The following is a 21599-nucleotide window of genomic DNA, read 5'->3' as shown; positions in this document are numbered from 1 at the left end:
TAAAAAAAAAATGAATGAATAAATAAAAAATAAAATAAAATAATTATTAAAAAAAAAAAGAAGAAATTGGAGGCTTTATATTAGTTTCCTTTTGAGGGCTAGTCCCTTAGCCATAACTAAGTGCCACACAGGGGAAGCCAGATCCCACATGGCCAACAACAGTTTGAGTCTCGGCCACAGTGACTGGAAAATCACCTAGGTGCCCACACATGCTCAGGATCCGAACGGGATGTAGAACTGGACAAGAGGGGATCTCAGCAAGACCAGGCCCGTGGGGGACGCTCCTCCCTGCGTGTACACACATACCTTCTGACTTAAAAAAAAAGTCTCTGGAACATTACATTTACGTTTGTATGTATTTCTTCCGTAAGCGGGAGAGAGATAGGCAATGTCTTGATGAAATGTCTTGATGCTGCAGTCTACCTCCAGCCTCAGCCAGCCCCAGATTACGGGCACATGTGTGCCCAGCATGTTCAGGGATATCTCCAGAAGCAAACCTGGACCCTTCCAATGTGGGTTCCCTTGCAGAGTGTCATGCTACCGCGGCCCACCATCCGTCCCCTCTGCTGAGCGCTTTCGTGGCTTCGGCTTGGGCTCCAGGCTTTGCCCCTAGAGAACCGAGGTGACGCCTCCATGCCTCGGCTCTCTGTGCCTCTCCTTCAGTGCTACCTTGCCTTGGCCAAAGGCGGCTTATCTGATGACCACGTCCTCATCCTGCCCATCGGACACTACCAGTCGGTGGTGGAGCTTTCAACAGAGGTGGTGGAGGAGGTGGAGAAGTACAAGGCTACGTTGAGACGGTTCTTTAAGAGTCGAGGGAAACGATGTGTTCTGTTCGAGAGAAATTATAAGAGCCATCACCTCCAGCTCCAGGTAGGTGGTCTTTGCCCAGGAATGTGGAAGGACACCATCGGGACCCTGATATCAGTAAACCAATATTTGAATAACAGTTCACTTCATTTTTAACATTTAAATGATTTACTATGAATTCTCATGTTACTGTTTAAATAATGTTCATCTAAGAGGCGATAACCCCAGAGATTTTACAGGGAAGTGCCTGATTTGTACCAGTGAACAGTCCAGACCCGAAGAGAGTGGTTTAGGACGGGAATGGGTCACTGAGAAAAGCTCAGGAAGCCACGGCCGTGGCTAGATCAGTTTGGAAGGGTAGTATTTTGTGTGGAGGCCCAGCCTGAGGGAGGGCTCACAGCTCGACATTTGAGAATGTGTGTGGATAATTTGTTTGCAGTTGTGGTGGTTTTCTTTCTGGCGCATTTGTGAAGTTTTCAGATGGGCCTAACTCTACCACATATACGACGTCGGAGCTGGGAAGGGCTGGGTGGCAAACAGGACTCCCTGAAGCCTTTCCTGTAGCAGAGCTCGGCTCCCACAGGTGTCTCATAAGTTTAAGTCCTTACAGACAGGCTGACACCGGCCCGTCTGGCCTGAGGAGAGTCTGTGCTGAGGGGTGTTTCTCTGCCCCCGTGATGGATTTGCTGCTTCTCAGAGACAGTGGGCACAGCCTCTCTGGGACCTGTGCAGAGAACTTCTCTCCCCCCACCCCCTAGGTCATTCCTGTGCCACTCAGCTGCTGCGCCACTGGTGACATTAAAGATGCCTTCATCACCCAGGCACAGGAACAGCAGATAGAGCTGCTGGAGATCCCGGAGCACTCTGACATCAAGCAGGTGAGACAGGAGGGGCCGCAGATGGTCAGGGAGCAGGGCTTTTCGACACTTGAGTCTGAGGTACTGTCAAGGCATGCCAAAAATGTTAAAGCAACAGTGGACGGTTTGGAACTAGAACACAGGATAATGATTACCCCGGAGATGACAGTGGCATTACAGCCAGGTCTTAGTGCTTTCCAGGGAAGATTAGACATTTCCTAAGGTGGGAACGTGAAAGGAGGTTACTGATAGTGTTCTGCAGTTTGACTCCTGGTTGCTAGAGGGTGTGTGCACCCACCAGAGAGAAAGCACCCCTCCACCCAGGGGGATGGTCACGCTGCATTTCTTTCTCTATTCTCCTCTTGGGATTTTTGGGACACGTGCACATGTGGCTGGTGTGTTTTTGAAGCTACCGGGTGTGGGACTCAAACTGCTCAGTTAGCCACGTGGGATCCAGTCACCTTAACCACCATGCCACTGATGGCCACATTTTGACCGTTTAATTCTATTACCTCTGAGCAACGTAGAATCTAGCTACATATATATTGTTTTTCTTTACTTGTGACTGCGTTATTTGCCAAAGTAGAGCGTGATGGAGGCGAGCTAGAGTTAGACGTTTACTGAATGTTCTCTAACTCTGTAGATTGCGCAGCCAGGAGCAGCATATTTTTATGTGGAGCTCGACACAGGAGAGAAGCTTTTCCACAGAATTAAAAAGAATTTTCCTTTGCAGTTTGGAAGGTTTGTATTCTTTCTTTTCAATGTATTTTCACTAGACCTTGGTGGACAGTTGGTGAAAAGTCAAAGAGGAGACAGTGCTTGCCCCAAGGGACTTGTAGTTGTGGGCAGGTGAGATTTTTATACGTGTTCCAGCGATGTGGTTCAGAATGTGAAGGGTATTATGACAGAGTTTGGGGAACAATGAGCTTTAGACATTCAGTGACGGGAGCACTCATTTCTGCTTGGTGAAGTGCTTCACGTGAAGATTGAAGTTGAGGGCTAGCAGGTGGCATGATGGGTAGGGCTCTGAATTCCCACGTGACCGACTGAGGTTCAAGTACTGGACCTGGTAGCTTGATCAATCACAACAAATAAATAGATAAATAACCATTTTAAAAAAAAGTTGAAGTTGACCTTGAGTGAGAGATTAGAAAACGGATTGGAGTGAGGGAATTCCAGCCACAGGGCCTGAAGTGCGTCCCACTGACTGAGCCTGTGCCGTGTGCTGTCACTGCACACATTGCCTCATTTACCCTTCCCACTGTACGCGAGGCGCTGTCATCCCGAGGTACCAACGTGGAAGAGGAGGCTCAAGAGCAGTGCCTTTTAGCACTTCTCCCCGTGGTGGAAATGCCTTATACCTCAACACTGTCCAATACAGTGCTTGAGGAGTATGGCTAATGTGATTTGGGAACTAAATTTTTAATTTCATATAGTTGTTTTTTTTTTTTTTAAGAGTTTTTCTTCTTTTGCCTTAGGGCATATGCGCTTGCTGGAGAGACAGACACATACAGTGAGAGGGAATGTGAGAAATACTCCCCAAGGAGAATGGTCATGCTGCAATCCCTTCTCCTCCTGGGACCTTGGGCATGCACGCACATATGCCTGGTGTGATTTTCAAACCACTGGGTCTGGGACTTGAACTATAGTTGGCCATGTGTGAGTCCAGTGCTGTAACTGCTATGCTATCCGTTGGTCCCAATTTCATATAGGTTTTTTTTTTTTTCTTTGAGAGGTTTATTTTGCTATAGGGCATGTGCACTGGCCAGAAAGACAGAGACAGACAGAGAGACAGAAAACGAGAAATCACCCCAAGTGGGGGATGGCCACGCTGCAACCCCTTCTCCTCTATTCTCCTCTTGGGATCTTGGACATGCACGCACACATACCCAGTGTGAGTTTAAGCCACCGGGTCTGGGACTCAAACCTCGGTCGATTACATGGGAGTCCAGCAACACAGTCATTACGTCAACTGCTGGTCCCAATTTCATACAGTTTCAGTTGATTAGAATTTGAAATTAAATACCTGCCTGACTCTACCACCTGGTCCTGAGACTGTACGTTTTGACTTCTTCATGTTCTTCGTGCAGGGAGGTCCTGGCCAGTGAAGCCATTCTTAATATTCCTGACAAGTCTGACTGGAGGCAGTGTCACATCAGCAAGGAAGAGGAGGAGACCTTGGCTCGCCGCTTCCGGAAAGACTTTGAGCCTTTTGACTTCACTGGAGATGACTAAGCAAAGGGAATGACACTGGATGAACTTCACAGGAAGCAGTAGCAGCCTGTTTTTAAAGAAACGACGGTCTAGCACAGTTTTCCTGCCTCTTTTTTTGGGGTGTGCATTCCCATGGAACTTGCCTACAGAAGGAGGCCTAGGATTGATTATTTTTTGGGAAAGTCATTCTAGGGTAAAAATCCTATGTTAGAAGCATGTCTGTCATCCAGTTCCTAGAACAACTTGTGTTTATCAACATTTTCAAAATATCAAATAAAACACAATTGCTTTTTCATGGTTCAAAAGTGTCGTATGTTCATGCTGCCTATGACCATTGAAAAGAGACAGCGTGTGTAGTTGGAGAAGCCAGAGCTTTAGGCCCATCCGTTATTCCAGAATCACAGAGTGGTTTCTCCCTGAGATGGAGAAGGGCTCAAGGCCTTTGTAATTTTTCTAGTAGATTCACCTTATTTTTATGTAAGAGCCCATTTCAGTCCAGATATTCTACTCCTGTGTACCAGATGCTGGTTTAGGTTCCAGGAATATAGTCATGTCCCAGCATGGTCTCTGCTATCCCAGAGTTTACCATCTAAATAGGAAGAGGAGCGGCAGATTTAAGAAAAGATGAGTTTTACTTTGGACGTGTTTTAGATGCTTGCAGGATGTAATGGATGTGTCCAATGTACTGTTGGATAATTCTAAGGGTATAGGTCATAGATGAAATGGTGAGAATAGATGAAAATAAAATAGCATGAATGCAGTCCTGAGCTGAAGATCTCCTGAGAAATACCAGTATTTAAGGAGTGGTTGGAAATAGAGACCTAGTAAGTACACAGAGGAGCAGAGAGGTTCCTAGTAGAATGTTGTACCTTAGGAGCTAAAAGAAAAAGAATTACTCCTAGATTTTGAACATTTAGGAGATACCATTTAACTTAATCCTCATAAATCTCTGTGGTATTATGTCTACTTTACACTTGAAAAACAGACTTGCGAACCTCGAGTTTGCAAAGCCTTGGGATCAACCAGCATAGGATTTTAAAAAATTAACTAGACGGGGCCGGCAGGTAACTTGGTGGTTAAGGGCGCTGGACTCCCACATGGCCGATCATGGTTCAAGTTCCAGATTTGGTGGCTTGCTTTCTCTGTTTGTCTCTCTCTTGCTCTGTCCTTCTCTGGTCAAATTAAAATAAATAAATAAAGTTAAATAAAAAATAATTCTTTGAGGAAAAAAATGAACTATGCATCTTGGGGACATTTCAGAAATGAACTATAGGACCTAACCTGTTTTCCCTAAAGATGGTCAGCCCCATCTGTAGCCTCAGGTCCTCAGAATCCCTCCTTAGCCCTTCCAAGTGAGAATTACAAGATTGCAGGCCCATCTGTGAAGGCTGGACACACTATCTAGCACTGGCTATGCTGTACACACAGCAATGGAGAAGCTTTCCCACTGTTCTAACATTTTTTGTGCAGTCTGCCTAGCTCTAAAAGATGTGTTCTCAGAGGCACTATTTGCTGTCACCTCCAGATGTGATAGTCTAACTCATACTGCGCACATACGGAAACGCAAATCTGTACACACATCACTGATGACCAACATCCACTCGGCCAGTAACGCGGAGCACTCAACATTCTCTTGGCACTGACACCTTAAGAGAATCCCACACTGACTCATAGGAGTCATTGAGATCTCCAGGTTTCATAAAGCCAATGACCTACTCAGATGGAAAACTGGGAGCTGGTTCTCCCATGCCAAAGAAATCCTATACCAGAGCACTTCTTTTTGCCTCATCCACATTCTGGAAGCTTACTTTGCAGCCTGTGGCATGCAGCACAAGGCATGGATCAAAATGAATTTCCACATGTATAGCTAAATACTGCCTCCACAAACCTGGCTGGACTGCCAGACAGTAGGCCCCATGAGGCATTTAGGAGAAAGGTCCTGAAGTCCAGAGGGCCGTTTCTTTACACAGGGCATTTGGGATTGCAGCGTGGTGGAAATCCCGGGACAGTATAGGAAGTGTTTAGCCAACTATGAAGTCATCAGTGAGCCTATTACGCAGGATTCTCTGCAGTTCTGCAGATTGCACACATTTTAAATTAGTAGCTTTTGCCATTACAGGTTCAGCTGGTGGTTGGGCTGGAGGGTAGTTGGCAGGGACCTTATGGAAGTGTGAGTGTAGACTGCTGAAAACGATACACTTTAGAAAAGACAATACTGGAGAGGTTGGTTTGGAAAGTGATTTGAAGGGAATTTAGGTTTGGTGATCTTACATTTTTGAAGACTAGAAAAACACATGTGAGTCCAAGACTACCAAAACACATGAGGGGGCCGACAGATAGCGTGGTGGTTAGGACTGCTGGACTCCCACATGGCTGACCGCGGTTCGAGTCCTGGGCCTGGCAGCTTGCTTTCTCACTTTCCTTCTCTGTCTCTCTGGTTAACTTCAATAAAATAAAATAATGACAAGTAATTAAATTAGATGAAATAATTCTTAAAAAACACACACACATCAGAATCCTCCCAGCCAAGAAAATGTCCCCGGGAATTAAGATAGCAGATTGGAAGCGCCCTGCAGGTGTCCTCGCTGTTGCGCCCGCTCCAGCAGCACTCCGGGAGGGCTGGGGCGGGGCCTTTTCTGCGGCAGTTACCGGAAGTGACGTAACGTCTACATCTCGCGAGAAGAAAGACGCGCGAGCCTCGGCGGCCCGGAACCGGCCTTGGAACAGCGGAGGATCCTGAGGCCGCTCGCCCTCCCGCCCCATGGAGCGGCCCCCGGGGCTGCGGCCGGGCGCGGGCGGGCCCTGGGAGCTGCGGGAGCGGCTGGGGCAAGGGCGGGGGTGGGGGGTTCAAGAGAATATGGACTTTAAGCATGAAGATAAAGTGAGCTAAAATCACAAGCAAGGTGGGCAGGGAGCTGAGTGAGATTGTCGGTGAGACCGCGGGCAGTCTTTGTGGCCAGGGAGCCCGTGTGTGTGAGAGGGAGAGAGGCGGGCAGGCCGGCCGACAGACATCCTGGGTCCGAGGTTGTCTCTGAGGTCCTGCGGCAGCGTGGTGAGAAGCTGTTGGGGGGACTTGGGCGTCAGTGTCAGGTGTAAACAGGGGTTTGGTGAGCGTGGCAGTGCGTCCAAGTTTCTTTGTGAACGGAGAGTGTCAGAGTGTGTGTGTGTGTGTGTGTGTGTGTGTGTGTGTGTGAGCACGAATGGGTGAGAACGTGGGGCTGAGGGGTGCTGTCTGTTGGAATGTATGTATGTCCGTCCCTGTGTGTGTGAGCCTGGAGGTCGGGTGACATGCGTGGGGACTGGAGTCGGCGAGGACGGCTTCATGGTTGGCCCACAGTTAGATTTTGGAAGCATAGAATTGGGGATGCGTTCCATTATGAGGATAAACGGGTGAAAATGATCGTGGTTTCGCTGGAAGGAGGTAGATTGGAGGTGGGGAGCTCTGGCAGGTGGAAGACAGCTCACATAGACTCAGGAACTTCGATTTGATTGACAATTTTTAACTACTGTAGTAGTAGTTTAATAGTCATGTTTTATGTCTTTTTTATTTTTAATTTTGGAGAGGTTTTTGCTATAGGGCATGAGCGCTGGCCAGAAAGACAGAGAGAGAAACAGAGAGACAGAAAGCAAGAAATCACCCCCCAGGGGTGGATGGCCCTGGGGATCCCGGTGTGAGTTTAAACCACCAGGTCCAGGACTCGAACCGCGGTCGACTACATGGGAGTCCAGCGACATAGCCATTACGCCAACTGCTGGCCTCAAACCATATATCTTTTGATATACTTATGAAAGCTAGGAACGCTTTCTCCAGAAAAATGTACAGATGCACATTCACACAACTTATGCATTGCCATATGAGTTCATGCTATATTTTTCAGTTAAATAATTATTTTATTTAACTATATTTATTTTAATTTGACCAGAGAGGGACAGAATGAGAGAGGCCAGAGCGGGGGGGGGAGGGGGTGAGAAAACAAGCCTCCGGGTCCAGTACTCAAACTGTGGTGGGCCATGTGGGAATCCAGCATCCTCAACTACTGTGCCACCTGCCAGTGGAATTCATGCTTTCTTAACGGACAGGTTAGGTGAATAGACCCTAAACTAGTAATCCCTACTGTGAAGCCTTTGTTTTGTTATCTGTAAAGTAGGTATAATAGTGTATGTAAGTTTTCGATGTGTTTGAGAATTAAATAAGATAATATGTAAAACTATAATACCTGGCCTGTGAAAATCCTCAAATGTTAGCTCCTGGGCTCCAGCTACTGCTGTGTTCATAATCCTCATCATCATTAATTGGCTTTTAAAAAGGAAATGTCAGGGACCAGCACATAATGGTTATGTCACTGGACTCTCACATAAGGGACTGTGGTTTGAATCCATCCTGGCTGCTTAAGTTCAAGTGACGGGTGTGTGCTTGCGAGCCCAAGATCCCAGGAGTAGAATGGAGGAGAAGGGATTGCAGGGTGGCCATCCCCTGGGGCTGATTTCTTGCTTTCTATTTCCATGTCTCTGTCTTTCCGGTGAGTGCACATGCCCTATAGCAAAAATATCTCTGAAAAAAAAAATGTCAAGATAAAAGTGGCATTTTAGGAAAATTACTTACTTTTTGCATCAGTGAAAGTATTCATAAGGTGATATGGAAGCATGGCAGAGAAACTAACAAACTTTTCCTAGGGAATAGGATAGCACTTTTCAAAGTTTTTTTTTTTTTTTTTTGGAAAAAAACAAACAAAAACCCCCCAAACAAAGTATATTTTGGGGGCTGAAGGGTGGCACAGCATTAAAATGCATCACTCACTGAGACTGACCCACATGACAAGACTCTGGGTTTGTGCACAGACCTTCATAAGTGAACAGGCTACATGCATGGCCATGATCCAGGGCTGTTTGATGGGGTGTAGATTGCAGCATCAAAACCCTGTTGGGGCTGCAGTTCTTCTGTCTCTCACTGTTTCTTTCGTTCTCTCTTGCTTGCTCATGGAATAATTAAAATTTAAAAATTATTTATTATTTATTTATTGTAATATGACCAGAGAGGGAGAGAGAGGGGGCTGGGGAGAAAGCAAGCCACTCAGTCCAGGACTGGAACTGCCGTTGACCATGTGGGAGCCCAGCATCCTTAAACACCACACCACTTGCCAGCCCCTAAATAAATAAAAATTTTTGAAAGTATGCTTAGAAAATCAAATCCCGTGGAAAAAGGGTACCATTGTTGAATATATTGTCTAAATGCAGCATATAATATTCCTTTATTTATAAATACATATTGAGATCTGTGAAAAGTAAAGAAACTAATTTTTTAAAATTATATAATAATTATTTAATTTTATTTATTCATTCATTTATTTTCATTTAACCAGAGAAAGACACACAGAGAGAAGGAAAGTGAGAAAGCAAGCCACCAGGTCTGGGACTCAAACCGTAGTTGGCCATGTGGGAGTATCCAGAGCCTTAACAATGTCACTTGCTGGCCCCTATTTTTTTTTTTAATATAGATATTTTTATTGTAGGGTGTGTGCAATTGCTTGACCAGATGAGAGAGCATGAAAGTGAAAAACCACCCCTCGTGGAGATGACCACACTGCAGTCCCTTTTCTATTCTCTAACCCTTTCCCCATTCTTCTAGGATTTTTTGCACGTGCATGCATATGCAACCAGCATGAGTTTCAAGCCTCCGGGTCCAGGACTCAAACCATGGTCAGCCATGTGGGAATCTAGCACCTTAACTGCTATGCCACCTGCTTGCCCCATAAAACTAATTTTTAACTTCTTATTTCCCAATTTAAAATTTTATAGAACATACATAAAATTTACCATTTTAACCATTTTTAGATGTATGGTTCTGTGGCATTAAGTACATTGACTTTGTTGTAGAACCATAACCACTGTTCATTTCTAGACTATTACAATATTTTAAATGCCAAACTTTTTTTTTTTTAGTTTTGCTATAGGGTGTATGTCCTCATTGGAGAGAGAAACAATGACAGACAGAGAGAGAAAGCACCCTTTCAGGGGTGATGGCCATGCCACAGCCCCTTCTCCATCCTCTTGGGATTTAGGCATGCATGCTATGAGCCTGATGTGTTTTTCAGGCTGCCTTGAACTCAGAACCATGCAGTTGGCCACATAGGAGCCAGCCACCTTCATCAACATGCCACTAGCTGGCCCAACACAATTTTTTTGCTGAACATCTATAAACTTTCCACAGAACATTTTTTGTTCCAGGTAGAATTTTAGAGTGATGAAATATAAACTGAGGAGTTAAGGATCTTAGCAAGTGGGATCTTTTTGAAATAGGTAACTTCCCATCTTATTCATATGAGAATTTAGAGCTTAAGTTTGTTCATGGTTGTGTCAGATTGTCTCCATGGTAGTAAAAGCTTACATAGGAAATGGGGCCAGCAGGTGGCATAGTGTTTAGGTGCTGGACTCCCACATGGCCGATCATGGTTTGCATCCTGGACACAGCAGCTTGAATATCATGACAGACACATATGTGCGTATGTCCAAAATCCCAGGAGGAGAATGGAGGAAATGGGATTGCAGGGTGGCCATTCCCCTGGGAGTTGATTTCTCATTTTTCTTCTCACTGCTTCTCTGGTGAGCACACACGCCCTATGGCAAAAACCTTAAAAAACAAAGCTTACACAGGACATACCTATAACCAGGTACCTGCTCATAACCAAAGAAAACTTGGCGGGCCTGAAGCCTGTGGTCAGTCTAGTTCATAGTCTGTCCTCGCTCCTTCTTTGTCTGTCAACTGTCATAACTAACTTATTTCTCCTTTCTACCCCTCCAGCTCCCAATTCAGACTATTCCATTCAAGCTGTGTCTTACTTGCCCACCTATAATTTTGTTTTCCTTTCCAGTCCCTGGGATCTTCTTTCCTTATTCATATACAGACTTTACTACACCACTAATTTGTGTCAGAGATCACACATTTTGGAAGTTCTTTTGACCTTCCCATAGTATCAGAACAGTATATTCTGGTTGGTACTGACTGTTGTTTTTGGGCTGCATTATTATATTTCTAGAATATGATGAGGTCTGGCTACTTTCTGTAATGTGCAGGGTAAGATTAATTTCAATCATAATTGGCTAAGTTGCTAGTCAGAAGCAAGAGCTGTTAGGTTTATTTTATTGATATGGAAACAGAAGTACAGTGATGTCACTTAATGGCAGTAGTATGTTCTGAGAATTGTGTTAATAGGTGGTTTCATTGTGGCATTAAGTACATCACTTTGTTGAACAACCATCACCACCGTCCATCTTCAGAACTTTTTCATCTCCTCAGACTGAAACTCTATACGCATTAGATAGTAGCTCCTTATTTCCCTCTGTCCCCAACTCCTGTAACACCGTTCTATTTTCTGTCTCAGTGGAAGTCTTTTTTTTTTTTTTTTTTTTTTGCTGTAGGGCACATGTGCTCTCTGGAGAGAGACAGTGAGAGGGAAAATGAGAAATCACGCCCCAGGAAGTGCTGGCCACACCGCAGTCCTCTTCCCTCCGTTTTCCTCCTGGAATTTTGAGCATGCGTGCACATACACTGCTGTAATTTTCAAGCCATTGAGTCCAGCACTCAGTCCATGGTCAGCCACGTGAGAGTCCAGCACTTTAACCACCACGCTACCCTGCTAGCTCAGGAATTCATCATTTTTAAAATCTTTTCGATTCGTGTTCCTCTAGAGTCTTAGAAATCTCTCAGCAACGTTCCAGGTGCAGCATGCTCTTCCCCAATGTAGATCATTTGACAAATAGGCCTGTAATGAGGAGAGAAGAAATACTCTATAATAAGACCTGGAAACAGCATCATTTCTTTTCTAAGACTGATTTAGCATTTGCATTTATATTTTTCAAGATCTTCATGTTATGGAGGAAGCCATGTACCAATATTTCACTTACATTTCTCAAAGCACTTGGAGAAGTAAAAAGGATGTGATATGATTTAGTTAGCTGATTATTGTGCTGGATGCTGACTACCAAAACCAACAAGAACAGTATTCTCTGCCCTCAAGAAGATCCCACATCTAGTGGAAATGAAGTGTAGTGCGATCATCACAGATTGTATTTACCCCAACCTGGTGGGGGGCCTGTTGTGCTCTTAGGGCACCAACATCATCATGTACATGGTCTGTCGTTAAAACGTCATTATGAAGTGCATGACTGTATAGCCAGTACTAGTGAGTGTTTTTTTTTTTTTTCTCATGTCATTTGAAATGCAGAGATTAGGATCTAATTGTGGAGTTTTTTTTTTGTTTTGTTTTGTTTTTTTAACTAGATTTGGTGTTATTTAAAACTATTCCTTGACATTTTGAGGCCAGGGATCCCTGAATTATTCTCTTCATTTTAGATATGCTAAAGATTGGGGCATTTGTTAGTTGTTCTGATTAATCTCTGCAAGGAGTTTGCTGAGGAGACAATCTTTGTAATATTTTTTTTAAGAGATTTTTGCTATAGGGCACATTTGCTCACCAGAGAGAGAGAGAGAGAGAGAGAGAGAGAAAGTGAAAATCACTCTCCCCTCACCCCCCGGGGATGGCCACACTGCAGTCCCTTCTTGTCCATTCTCCTTTGGGGATTTTATGCATGCACATACACCCAGTGTGGGAACCAGCAGTTAGCGTAATGGCTATGTCGTTGGACTCCCACGTAATCAACCGCGGTTGGAGTCCTGAACCCAGTGGCTTAAAACTCACACCGGGCGCGTGTGCGTGCGTGCCCAAGATCCCGAGAGGAGAATGGAGGAGAAGAGATTGGAGCGTGACCATCCCCCCTGGAGGGTGATTTCTCACTTTCTGTCTCTCTGTCTCTCTCTGTCTGTCTGGCGAGCGCACGCACCCTATAACGAAAACCTTTCCAAAAAAAAAAAAAAAAGAAAGTCAGTTTTAAAGCATTGGTTTAATAGTTAATAGTCTCATGATTTATGTAGCAAAAGTGTTGGCTCAAGAGACTAGTGGATAAATGTGTTTAATTAACAAAGCTAAAAAAAGTTTCATTTTCCTAGGTTGACATTTCTTTAATAGCAAATAAATCTACACAAGAACTTAATTTATTTTTCTGTTGATTTTCTGTGTTGGCAGGAACTTGATCGCAAAATAGCAATTAAATCTTGTCGCCTAGAACTAAGTACAAAAAACAGAGAAAGATGGTGCCACGAGATCCAGATCATGAAGAAGTAAGTGTATTTCCCAGTTCTAAAGCCTAGCCAGATGTCATCCTAGTGAAAGAGGCTCGGAATCTATTCTTCTCAGGATATTGTGAAGACATAGTCCTCTCTCCCATTAAATATATATGCTCCATTTCAAATAATAGCATCACATTATGATTACAACGTTTAATTTTTTAAAAATCAGCTAGGGATTATCAGTCTCAGCTATCTGGAGACACAGTTTATTTCATTCTGGCTCATGGGCGGCACTCTCCTGTTATACTTTCTAATTAAACAACAGGTGCGACTCTCATTTCTTTTGTACCTACGTTTGTTAAATAGTGTATCTGTTGCTTTGTAAGAAAATTGCCCCAAAATTTGGTGACTGAAAACCACAAAAATTTAGTATCTCAGAATTTTCTTGGTTTAGGAATTTGGGAGTGGGTGGTTCGAGCTCATGGTCTGTCCTGAGACATCGTAAGTTGTTCAGTGGACCTGTAATCATCCAAAGGCTTGACTAGGCCTGGAGTATTTGCATCTAAGCTCATTTATATGGCTTTTGGCAACAGTTCCTTACCATGTGGATCTTTTCATAGAGAAACTTGAATGTCTTCATGATAAGGTAACTAACTTTCCCCACAGAGGGTGATCTCAGAGAGCAAGCAAGATTAAAACTGACATATCTTTTACGATCTTTTCTTGGAAGTTACATTCCATTTTTTCTGCAATGTTCTTTTCATTAGTAATGACTCACTACATATAGCTTATACAGAAGGAGAGGAGAATTAACCTCTTAAATTGAGAAGAGGATATATTTTAAAACTTCTGCAGGTGTTAAGTGCTTTAAAGCAGTGATCCCCAACCTTCCCAGCACTAGGGACTGGTCTCGTGGAAGACAATCTCTGCACAGATGGAAAGTGGTGTGGTGTTGGTCCTGGGATAACCTACGCATACCATATCCACCGTGTACCCCATTTCCACCACTTGTGCATTTCAGTGTATGATGAAACAACCACACATTCGAGTTTGAGCTCCCATGAGAATCCAATCCTGCTGCTGATCTGACAGGAGGCCAAGCCCAGGCAGCAGTGTGAGTGATGGGGATCAGCTGCAAACATAGACAAAGCCTCCACTCACTCACCCACCTGCTGCCCATCACCCACTGCATGGGTGGGTTGGGTGGGGTGGCTGGCAGGTCAGGGACAGCACTGGTTTGTAGTAAGAGAGTTGGGTAGCCCTGCTTTACAGGGCCCAGCCTCAGTGGTTATAGATAGTAATGCACTGAACTGCAGTGCTGGAAGACACATGGCTGGCCAGAGGTTTGGGTCCCTGGCTAGTTGACCTGATGTATAGCCAAGAATTTGACAAGCTGGAGAGCTGGAGGAAGGGGACTGCAATGTGATGAAATCCTGTTGGATTTCTGTCTTTCTTTTTCTCGAGTGTGTATACATACTCTATTGTGAATAAAATAAATAAAACTTTAAAAAAGTATTTTATAGATCATTCTTACAGCCATCTCAGCAACCCTGTATTTAGTTATTATCCCTATTGTAGACGAGGAAGTTCAAGCTCATAGAGTCACATAGCTAGTAGTTTTGGTAGTCTGGGTTTGAGCACTGACTACATTGTTTATGCTCTGTTTACTTTAATGATTCTCAAACTTGGCTATGTGGTAGACATATTAGGAAAGCTTGGGGCGAGCAGTTGGCGTAATGGCTATGTTGCTGGACTCCTATGTAGTTGACCACGGTTCAGGTCTCAGACCCAGTGGCTTAAACTCACGCTGAGCATGTGTGCGTGCGTGCCCAAGATCCTGAGAGGGGAATGAATGGAGGAGAAGGGATTGCAGCATGGCCATCCCCCTTGGGGGGTGATTTCTTGCTTTCTGTTGCTCTGTCTCTCTCTTTCTGGCAAGCACTTTCACCCTTTAGCAAAAACTTCTCAAAAAAAAAAAAAAAAAAGAAAAGAAAAGAAAGAAAGCAATATATAATGTGACTTTGTATTTGTGCATAGAATAAAAACTGGAGAGAACTATGCCCAAATTTTAAGTCTTTACCTCTAGGTGACATTGTGAGTGAATATGGGAGAGAGGATGATATTGGCTTTGGAACCAGACTGCCTGAATCAAATCTTGACTACCTACTTGCTGTGTGATCTCATATTACTTAGCTGATTTGTTCTTCAGTTTTCTACTGTGTGATGAAACTATTAATAAGTCTACCTCTAAGATTATTAAGACAAATAAACAAGTTAATATATGTAAAATATTTGCTGCTTGGCACATAGATGTGTAATAGTGATGGTATTTTAAAGTATGTTTTTCTTTTAAAATGATTAATTTTAACTACTCAAATTAGAAATTAGAATATTACAAATAATACCAGTCTTCTTTCCTCAGCTCTCTCTGTCCTCCTAATTAACTACCATTTCAAATCCAGCCCCTTTTCATTGGGAAATTTTTTTTTGATTATAATGTTTTCCTCTTGTTAGGTTGAATCATGACAATGTTGTAAAGGCCTGTGATGTTCCTGAGGAATTGAATTTTTTGATTAATGATGTGCCTCTTCTAGCAATGGAATACTGTTCTGGAGGAGATCTCCGGAAGGTAGCGTGGATGCTTTGAGAAGATGACATAGTAGATCATGAATGTTAACAGTGTTTGAACCACATCCTGTGTGATAATCTAAAATAAGGGTCAAAAACTGTGTTTTATAAAGTTTTATTGGAACACATGCCATGCCCATTTCTTTGTCTTTCCTTACAGCTGCAGATTTGAGTAGTTGTGACAGAGAGACCACACGGTTTGCTAAGCCTAAAGTTTCTTTTCTTCAGATTTTTGCTATAGTGTGTATGCTCCTTGGAGAGAAAGAAAAGGAAAGCAAGAAATTACCCACCAGAGGGAATGACCACACCACAGTCCCCTGCCCTCCACTTCCCTCCCAGGATTTTGGGCACACAGGCACACGTACCCAGTGTGCTTATCAAGCCTCCAGGTCTGGGACTTGAACTATGCAATGGTCCATTGTGATCTAGTACCTTAACCACCATGCCACCTGCTGGCCCTGAGCCTAAAGTTTTTAATATCTGGCCCTTTATAGAAAACATTTGCTGATTTCCAATTTAGAACATGCATTTTTATTGTTGTTAGCAAAATGGGCCTGTACTGACAGTGTTAAATTAAAATAATACTACTAAGTATATTAATAAATAGCATTGGATAGCCATAAAAAGTTTTCTCTGTTAGAATTTTTTCCCTCATTTTGAATATGATCATATCACTTTTGTTCTTTTTTTTTTTTTTAAGAGGTTTTTGCTATGGGGCGTGTGCGCTCACCAGACAGACAGAGAGACAGACAGAAAGCGAGAAATCACCCCCCAGGGGGGATGGCCACACCGCAATCCCTTCTCCTCCATTCTCCTCTCGGGATCTTGGGCACGCACGCACATGCACCCGGCGTGAGTTTTAAGCCATCGAGTCCGGGACATGAACCCTGGTCAGCTACATGGGAGTCCAGCGACATAGCCATTACGTTAACTGCTGGTCCCACTTTTGTTCTTGTTGTTGTTGTTGTGGTTGTGGTTTTCTTTTTTTTTGGGGGGGGGGGGGTTTTGGGGGCATGTACTTGCTAGAGAGAGACAGAGAAGGAAAAGTGAGAAATCACTCCCCAAGAGGAGGGTGGCCATGCCACAGTCCCCTCTCCTTCATTCTCCTCTCAGGATTTTGGGAATGCACACACATGTGCCTGGCATGATTTTCAAGCCCCCATGGTCAGGGACTCAAACCTTGGTTGTTCATATAGGAGTTCAGCTCCTTAACCACCATGCCACTTGCTGGCCCCATATGGCTACTTTTATATACTGTGTATCTGAGATTGCTAACTTTTTCCAATTTCAAATACTTACTTGAGTATGTATTTAGTAATTTTTTTCTTTTTTTTTAATCATGACTTATATTCTCATATTAGTATTCTCTTAATGTGTAGTGATTAGTATGTGTCTCTATTGTTGCCCAGCAAATTGTAGTATACATTTTTAGATATTTTTTTCTTTTTTAGCTACTCAACAAACCAGAAAATTGTTGTGGACTTAAAGAAAGCCAGATACTTTCTTTACTAAGTGATATAGGTATGTAATCAGTGTTAAGATACCTTTATAGTTTACCGTTACTTTGGTTCATAAAAATTCTGTAAACTGCTTGGAAGTTTAGAGTTATTCATATACTGTACAAAGTATATTTTTAACATCTATTAGAAATTACTATCAAAATCTAGCTATTACTATTGATGCCAAAATAAAGCTAGGATATTTTGTTGTTTACTTCTTATTTTTGGCTAGCATTCCTTTGTCAACTAGAAGTTCCAATTGCTGACAAAAAATGGTGTGAAATGACTTCATTCATTTGACACAGTAGTTCTGTTTACAGTGGATTTGTATCTTGGGAGAATAATTTCTTTTTAAATATATTTATTTAATTCCTTTTGTTTTTTTTGTTTTCATTTTTAGAGAGATTTTTGCTGTAGGGCATGTACACTCACCAGAGATAGCAAGCAAGAAGTCACCCTCTAGGGGGGGATGGGCACATTACAATTTCTTCTCCTTCATTCTTTCCTCAGGATTTTGGGCACATATGCACACATGCCCAACATGAGTTTTAAGCTGCCAAGTGGGGACTTGAACCATGATCAACTATGTGGGAGTTCAAACTGTAACTCACCCAGCGTGAGTTTTAAGTAGCTGAGTCCCAGGACTCAAACCACAGTCAACTATGTGTGAGTCCAGTGACATAACTACCAAGTCATCTGCTGGTCCCGAGAAATCTTTAAAATAACCAGTACCTAGGTCTTGGGAAGAAGCTCAAAAGTCATGGCTTTGTGTCCATGTATATTTCAGTATTGCTTCTTTTTCTGGGTGATGGGGGCCACAGTAGTTGAAGAGGGAGATTTAGGTAGGAGGAAAAGGCTACAAAGGGGTCTAGGGTTTTTTTCCATTGGTTTTCCCATTTCTTTGTAATGTTAATTTTAACAAGTGAAATGAGAAAATATTGTAATCCTGCAATATTTGTTTACTTTTACTATATTTTCTGGAAGAAAATCTGAAGTACTGTAGTTTATTAGTTGTATGGTTGTGATTCATATAACTCTGAGTATAAAAACAGATGAATTCAAAATGTAAATGGAGTATTATTTACTTAAGTGGTTTTTTTTTTTTTTTGGAGAGGTTTTTGTTATAGGGCACATGCGCTCGCCAGACAGACAGAGAGAGACAGAGAGACAGACAGGAAGCGAGAAATCACCCCCCCAGGGGAGATGACCACGCCGCAATCCCTTCTCCTCCATTCTCCTCTCGGGATCTTGGGCACGCACGCACATGTGCCCGGTGTGTGTTTAAGCCACCGGGTCTGGGACTCGAACTACAGTCGACTACGTGGGAGTCCAGCGACATAGCCATTACGCTAACTGCTGGTCACTTAAGTGTCATTTTTTTTTTAAGAATTATTTTTTAATTTAACTTTATTTATTTATTTAAATTAGATCAGAGAGGGACAGAGCAAGAGTGAGAGAATGAGAGGGGGTGGGGGTGGGAGTGAGAAAGCAAGCTGCCAGGTCTGGGACCCGAACTGTGATCAGCCATGTGGGAGTTCAGCGCTCGCTCTTAATCACCACACCACCTGCCAGCCCCTATGTAAGCGTTTTCTATTCAAAATATGTTTTCAATTTTATTTAGGGTCTGGAATTCGATATTTACATGAAAACAAAATTATACATCGAGATCTAAAACCTGAAAACATAGTTCTTCAGGATGTTGGTGGGAAGGTAGGTGAAACCTGAAGAAATGTCCCATGCCTATTGAATGCAGTGTTCCTGATTAGTCAGTCTTTGAGCTTTGGTGTCCTTGCTGTGTGCCCGTGGTACTCTATACCTTTTCTATTTCAGTCCTCTGCACTGAACTGCAGTTCCGTATTTAGTTTTTGTTTCCTCTGCTGAACAGTGGCTCTGTTAGAGAAGGAACTGCACCTGTCTTGCTCACATCTGTTTTTCCAAACAGTATCTAGCAGAGATAGGCAGTGAGTACATCATATCTAACCGTTACTAACGTTATGAAGAATTCTTACCCACACATCCTGGGTTCACCTTACTTTAATGGAAAAAAAAGTATGTGATTGTCTAAACTCATTCTCTTTCCTCCACATCCTAAGTTCTATATTTAATTAAAATTTAAAACCTTGATTTCTCAGTTTCTAAATGAGCCATCTTGAGAAAAAACAGAAATTGTGTCATGACTCCTAAAGCCTTCATTTTCATCAGGATGATTTGATTAGTTTTCTTATTTCTAGCATCTATTCTTTCTATTCCGATTTAAAGTTGAGTCTGAATCTTGTGTTGGATTATGTGCTGTCTCTTTGGTTAATCAGATGGAAGTGATGGACCCTTTATGAGGCTGCTTCTTTTAGAAACTGTTGATGTATGCTTGGCACCAGTTATGTCTGCTTTTTTTATATCCAAAGACTTAGGGATTTTTTGAGGTTAGATAGGTGTTTACTCATATATAATCTACTCTAAAGCAATGTGCTTTGTGCTTCAAGTTCGGAAGTCACCCTTAACTTTGTCTTCCACTTTAATGGATCGAGTTTATTCTGAATATACCAAAATAAAACGTAATAGCCTGTCTATATTTAAATTTTGCCATCTAACAGGCTCTATGTTACATTTTTGCTTTCACTATTTCATTGAGTACTAATAACAGTTCTGTGAGATAGGGACTGTTAATAATCCCATATATAGGAAACTGAGAAAAGTAAGTTAACTTGATCAAATTCACATGGCTAGATAGTGATAGAGCTCAGACTTGAAACAAGTTATTCATGTTATTCCAGGGCCCAAGTTCTTATGACCACCCGCTCTACAGCTTTATGAAAAGTTGCCTTTTCTTTTCAGATATCACAACCATTTAATACTTACTCTGTCTTATTCTTTGGCAGATAACTCATAAAATAATCGATCTGGGTTATGCCAAAGATGTTGATCAAGGAAGTTTGTGTACATCTTTTGTGGGAACACTGCAGTATCTGGTGAGATGTGTATTGTTTCTTTGAATTTAAGTGGATAAGATTCTCATTCTTACTTCTGAAGCTCATAAATATATAGTAGATGTTCAAAAATAAAGCAGCCTTTCCCTTTACAGTGTTGGCATTTAAAACATTTTCTTTTTATAAGGCTCCAGAGCTCTTTGAGAATAAGCCTTACACAGCCACTGTTGATTATTGGAGCTTTGGGACCATGGTGTTTGAATGTATTGCTGGATATAGACCTTTTTTGCATCATCTACAGCCATTTACCTGGTAAGAAATGGACAAGAGTTTTGGCATGCTTAATGGAATGGAATTTTTTTTTTTTAGTTGTCTGCTTTTCTTCCTTTTTAATAACGTAACTATCTTTTAAGCATGCATTTGAATAGAATTAAATAGCAAGAAATCTTAAAAGTGTTTGTGAGAATCAGACTGTCAACAGAGGTAACTTTTGTTTTTACAGGCATGAGAAGATTAAGAAGAAGGATCCAAAGTGTATATTTGCATGTGAAGAGATGACAGGAGAAGTTCGGTTTAGTAGCCATTTACCTCAACCAAATAGCCTTTGCAGGTAAGTGCTGTTTGCTTAAGAAAGTTTGCCTCAGTTTCACCAGGGCTGTAAAAGAACAGTAGAGTAGTTGTCTGTTGAAATTAGTGCTAGCCAGTAGAACTTCCTGGGATGAGACTGCTCGCTTTCTGTGTTGTCAGCACGAGGCTGTTGAGCATTGGTAAGGTAGCGAGTGTGACAGAGGAACAGTTGTAAACAGCCACTTGTGACTGTTTAAGGTACTGGACAGCACAGGTCTAGCAGTACTGTGTTGGCGGAAGTGCCAAGAGGACTCTTGGGATAGTGAAGTAAACGGGTTCCTTGGAGAAAGGAATTGGACTCATCTGTTGGAATTGGCAGTGACTAACTTACCTATGTGGGTTTTGGGGTTGTTTTTTATGAAAAAGTATTGTTCCTATCATTTCATTAATTATTCAAAAGTTAAGATATAAAATAGTGTAGTGATGAGAAAGGAAATATATAACAAAATGACCTTTTTAACACAACTAAAGGAAAACTGGAACATAATGATTTTCGCTCTATTTTGTACATTTTCTAGTTTCATAGTGGAACCCATGGAAAACTGGCTACAGTTGATGCTGAATTGGGACCCTCAGCAGAGAGGGGGACCTGTGGATCTTACTTTGAAGCAGCCAAGATGTTTTCTATTAATGGATCACATTCTGAATTTGAAGGTTAGTTTTAATGGGGTCTACTTCAGAAAATCTGTATTGAAGTTATTAATAAGTTTATTTGGAATGTAAGCATAAGTATTTTTTAATAATCTTTTCCAAGTGTGGTTTTTTTTTTTAAATCCTTAGTGTTAAAAGTTTTTTGTTTTGTTTTGTTTGTTTTGTTTTGTTTTGGGCTAGAGGACATGTACACTTGCTAGAGAGACAGGGCAGTGAGAAAGCACGCCCTATGTTGAATGGCCCCCCACAATCTGTGTATCCATTC

General features: G+C 42.3%; 2 protein-coding genes and 1 non-coding gene across 10 annotated transcripts in view; all 3 read left to right on the top strand.

Annotated features, from left to right (window-relative positions):
• CWF19L1 (CWF19 like cell cycle control factor 1) overlaps positions 1 to 4181 on the top strand; it is a 28627-nt gene extending 24446 nt beyond the window's left edge. For all 5 annotated transcript variants that reach the window (XM_006157379.3, XM_027775288.1, XM_027775287.1 and 2 more), the window contains 4 exons: positions 664 to 873; positions 1569 to 1688; positions 2311 to 2408; positions 3758 to 4181. In XM_006157379.3, coding sequence (XP_006157441.1) covers positions 664 to 873; positions 1569 to 1688; positions 2311 to 2408; positions 3758 to 3902 — 573 coding nt within the window. In that variant the 3' untranslated portion in view covers positions 3903 to 4181. The remainder of the gene's footprint in view (positions 1 to 663; positions 874 to 1568; positions 1689 to 2310; positions 2409 to 3757) is intronic.
• LOC114009469 (small nucleolar RNA SNORA12) lies at positions 1248 to 1395 on the top strand. The gene has a single exon (XR_003550877.1). It is a non-coding gene; the product is annotated as a small nucleolar RNA SNORA12 (small nucleolar RNA).
• A 2387-nt stretch (positions 4182 to 6568) lies between the features above and the next one.
• CHUK (component of inhibitor of nuclear factor kappa B kinase complex) overlaps positions 6569 to 21599 on the top strand; it is a 47804-nt gene continuing 32773 nt past the window's right edge. For 2 of the 4 annotated variants that reach the window (XR_001371039.2, XM_014591180.2), the window contains exons 1-8: positions 12965 to 13056; positions 15520 to 15634; positions 17085 to 17154; positions 18754 to 18842; positions 20009 to 20098; positions 20244 to 20368; positions 20559 to 20666; positions 21202 to 21337. Coding sequence is in view for 3 of the 4 variants with exons in the window: in XM_014591180.2 (XP_014446666.1) it covers positions 13049 to 13056; positions 15520 to 15634; positions 17085 to 17154; positions 18754 to 18842; positions 20009 to 20098; positions 20244 to 20368; positions 20559 to 20666; positions 21202 to 21337 (741 nt within the window). In the remaining variant the exon portion in view is untranslated. Of the gene's footprint in view, positions 6727 to 7036; positions 7050 to 11452; positions 11464 to 12961; positions 13057 to 15519; positions 15635 to 17084; positions 17155 to 18753; positions 18843 to 20008; positions 20099 to 20243; positions 20369 to 20558; positions 20667 to 21201; positions 21338 to 21599 lie in introns of those variants that run through there. The other 2 variants (XM_006157378.3, XM_027775286.1) reach the window with 2 other exon arrangements.

The sequence above is a fragment of the Tupaia chinensis genome, unplaced genomic scaffold (assembly GCF_000334495.1).
Source record: "Tupaia chinensis unplaced genomic scaffold, TupChi_1.0 Scaffold000539_1, whole genome shotgun sequence".
Classification (NCBI taxonomy): Eukaryota; Metazoa; Chordata; class Mammalia; order Scandentia; family Tupaiidae; genus Tupaia; species Tupaia belangeri.
This window is presented reverse-complemented; position numbering and strand designations above follow the sequence as displayed.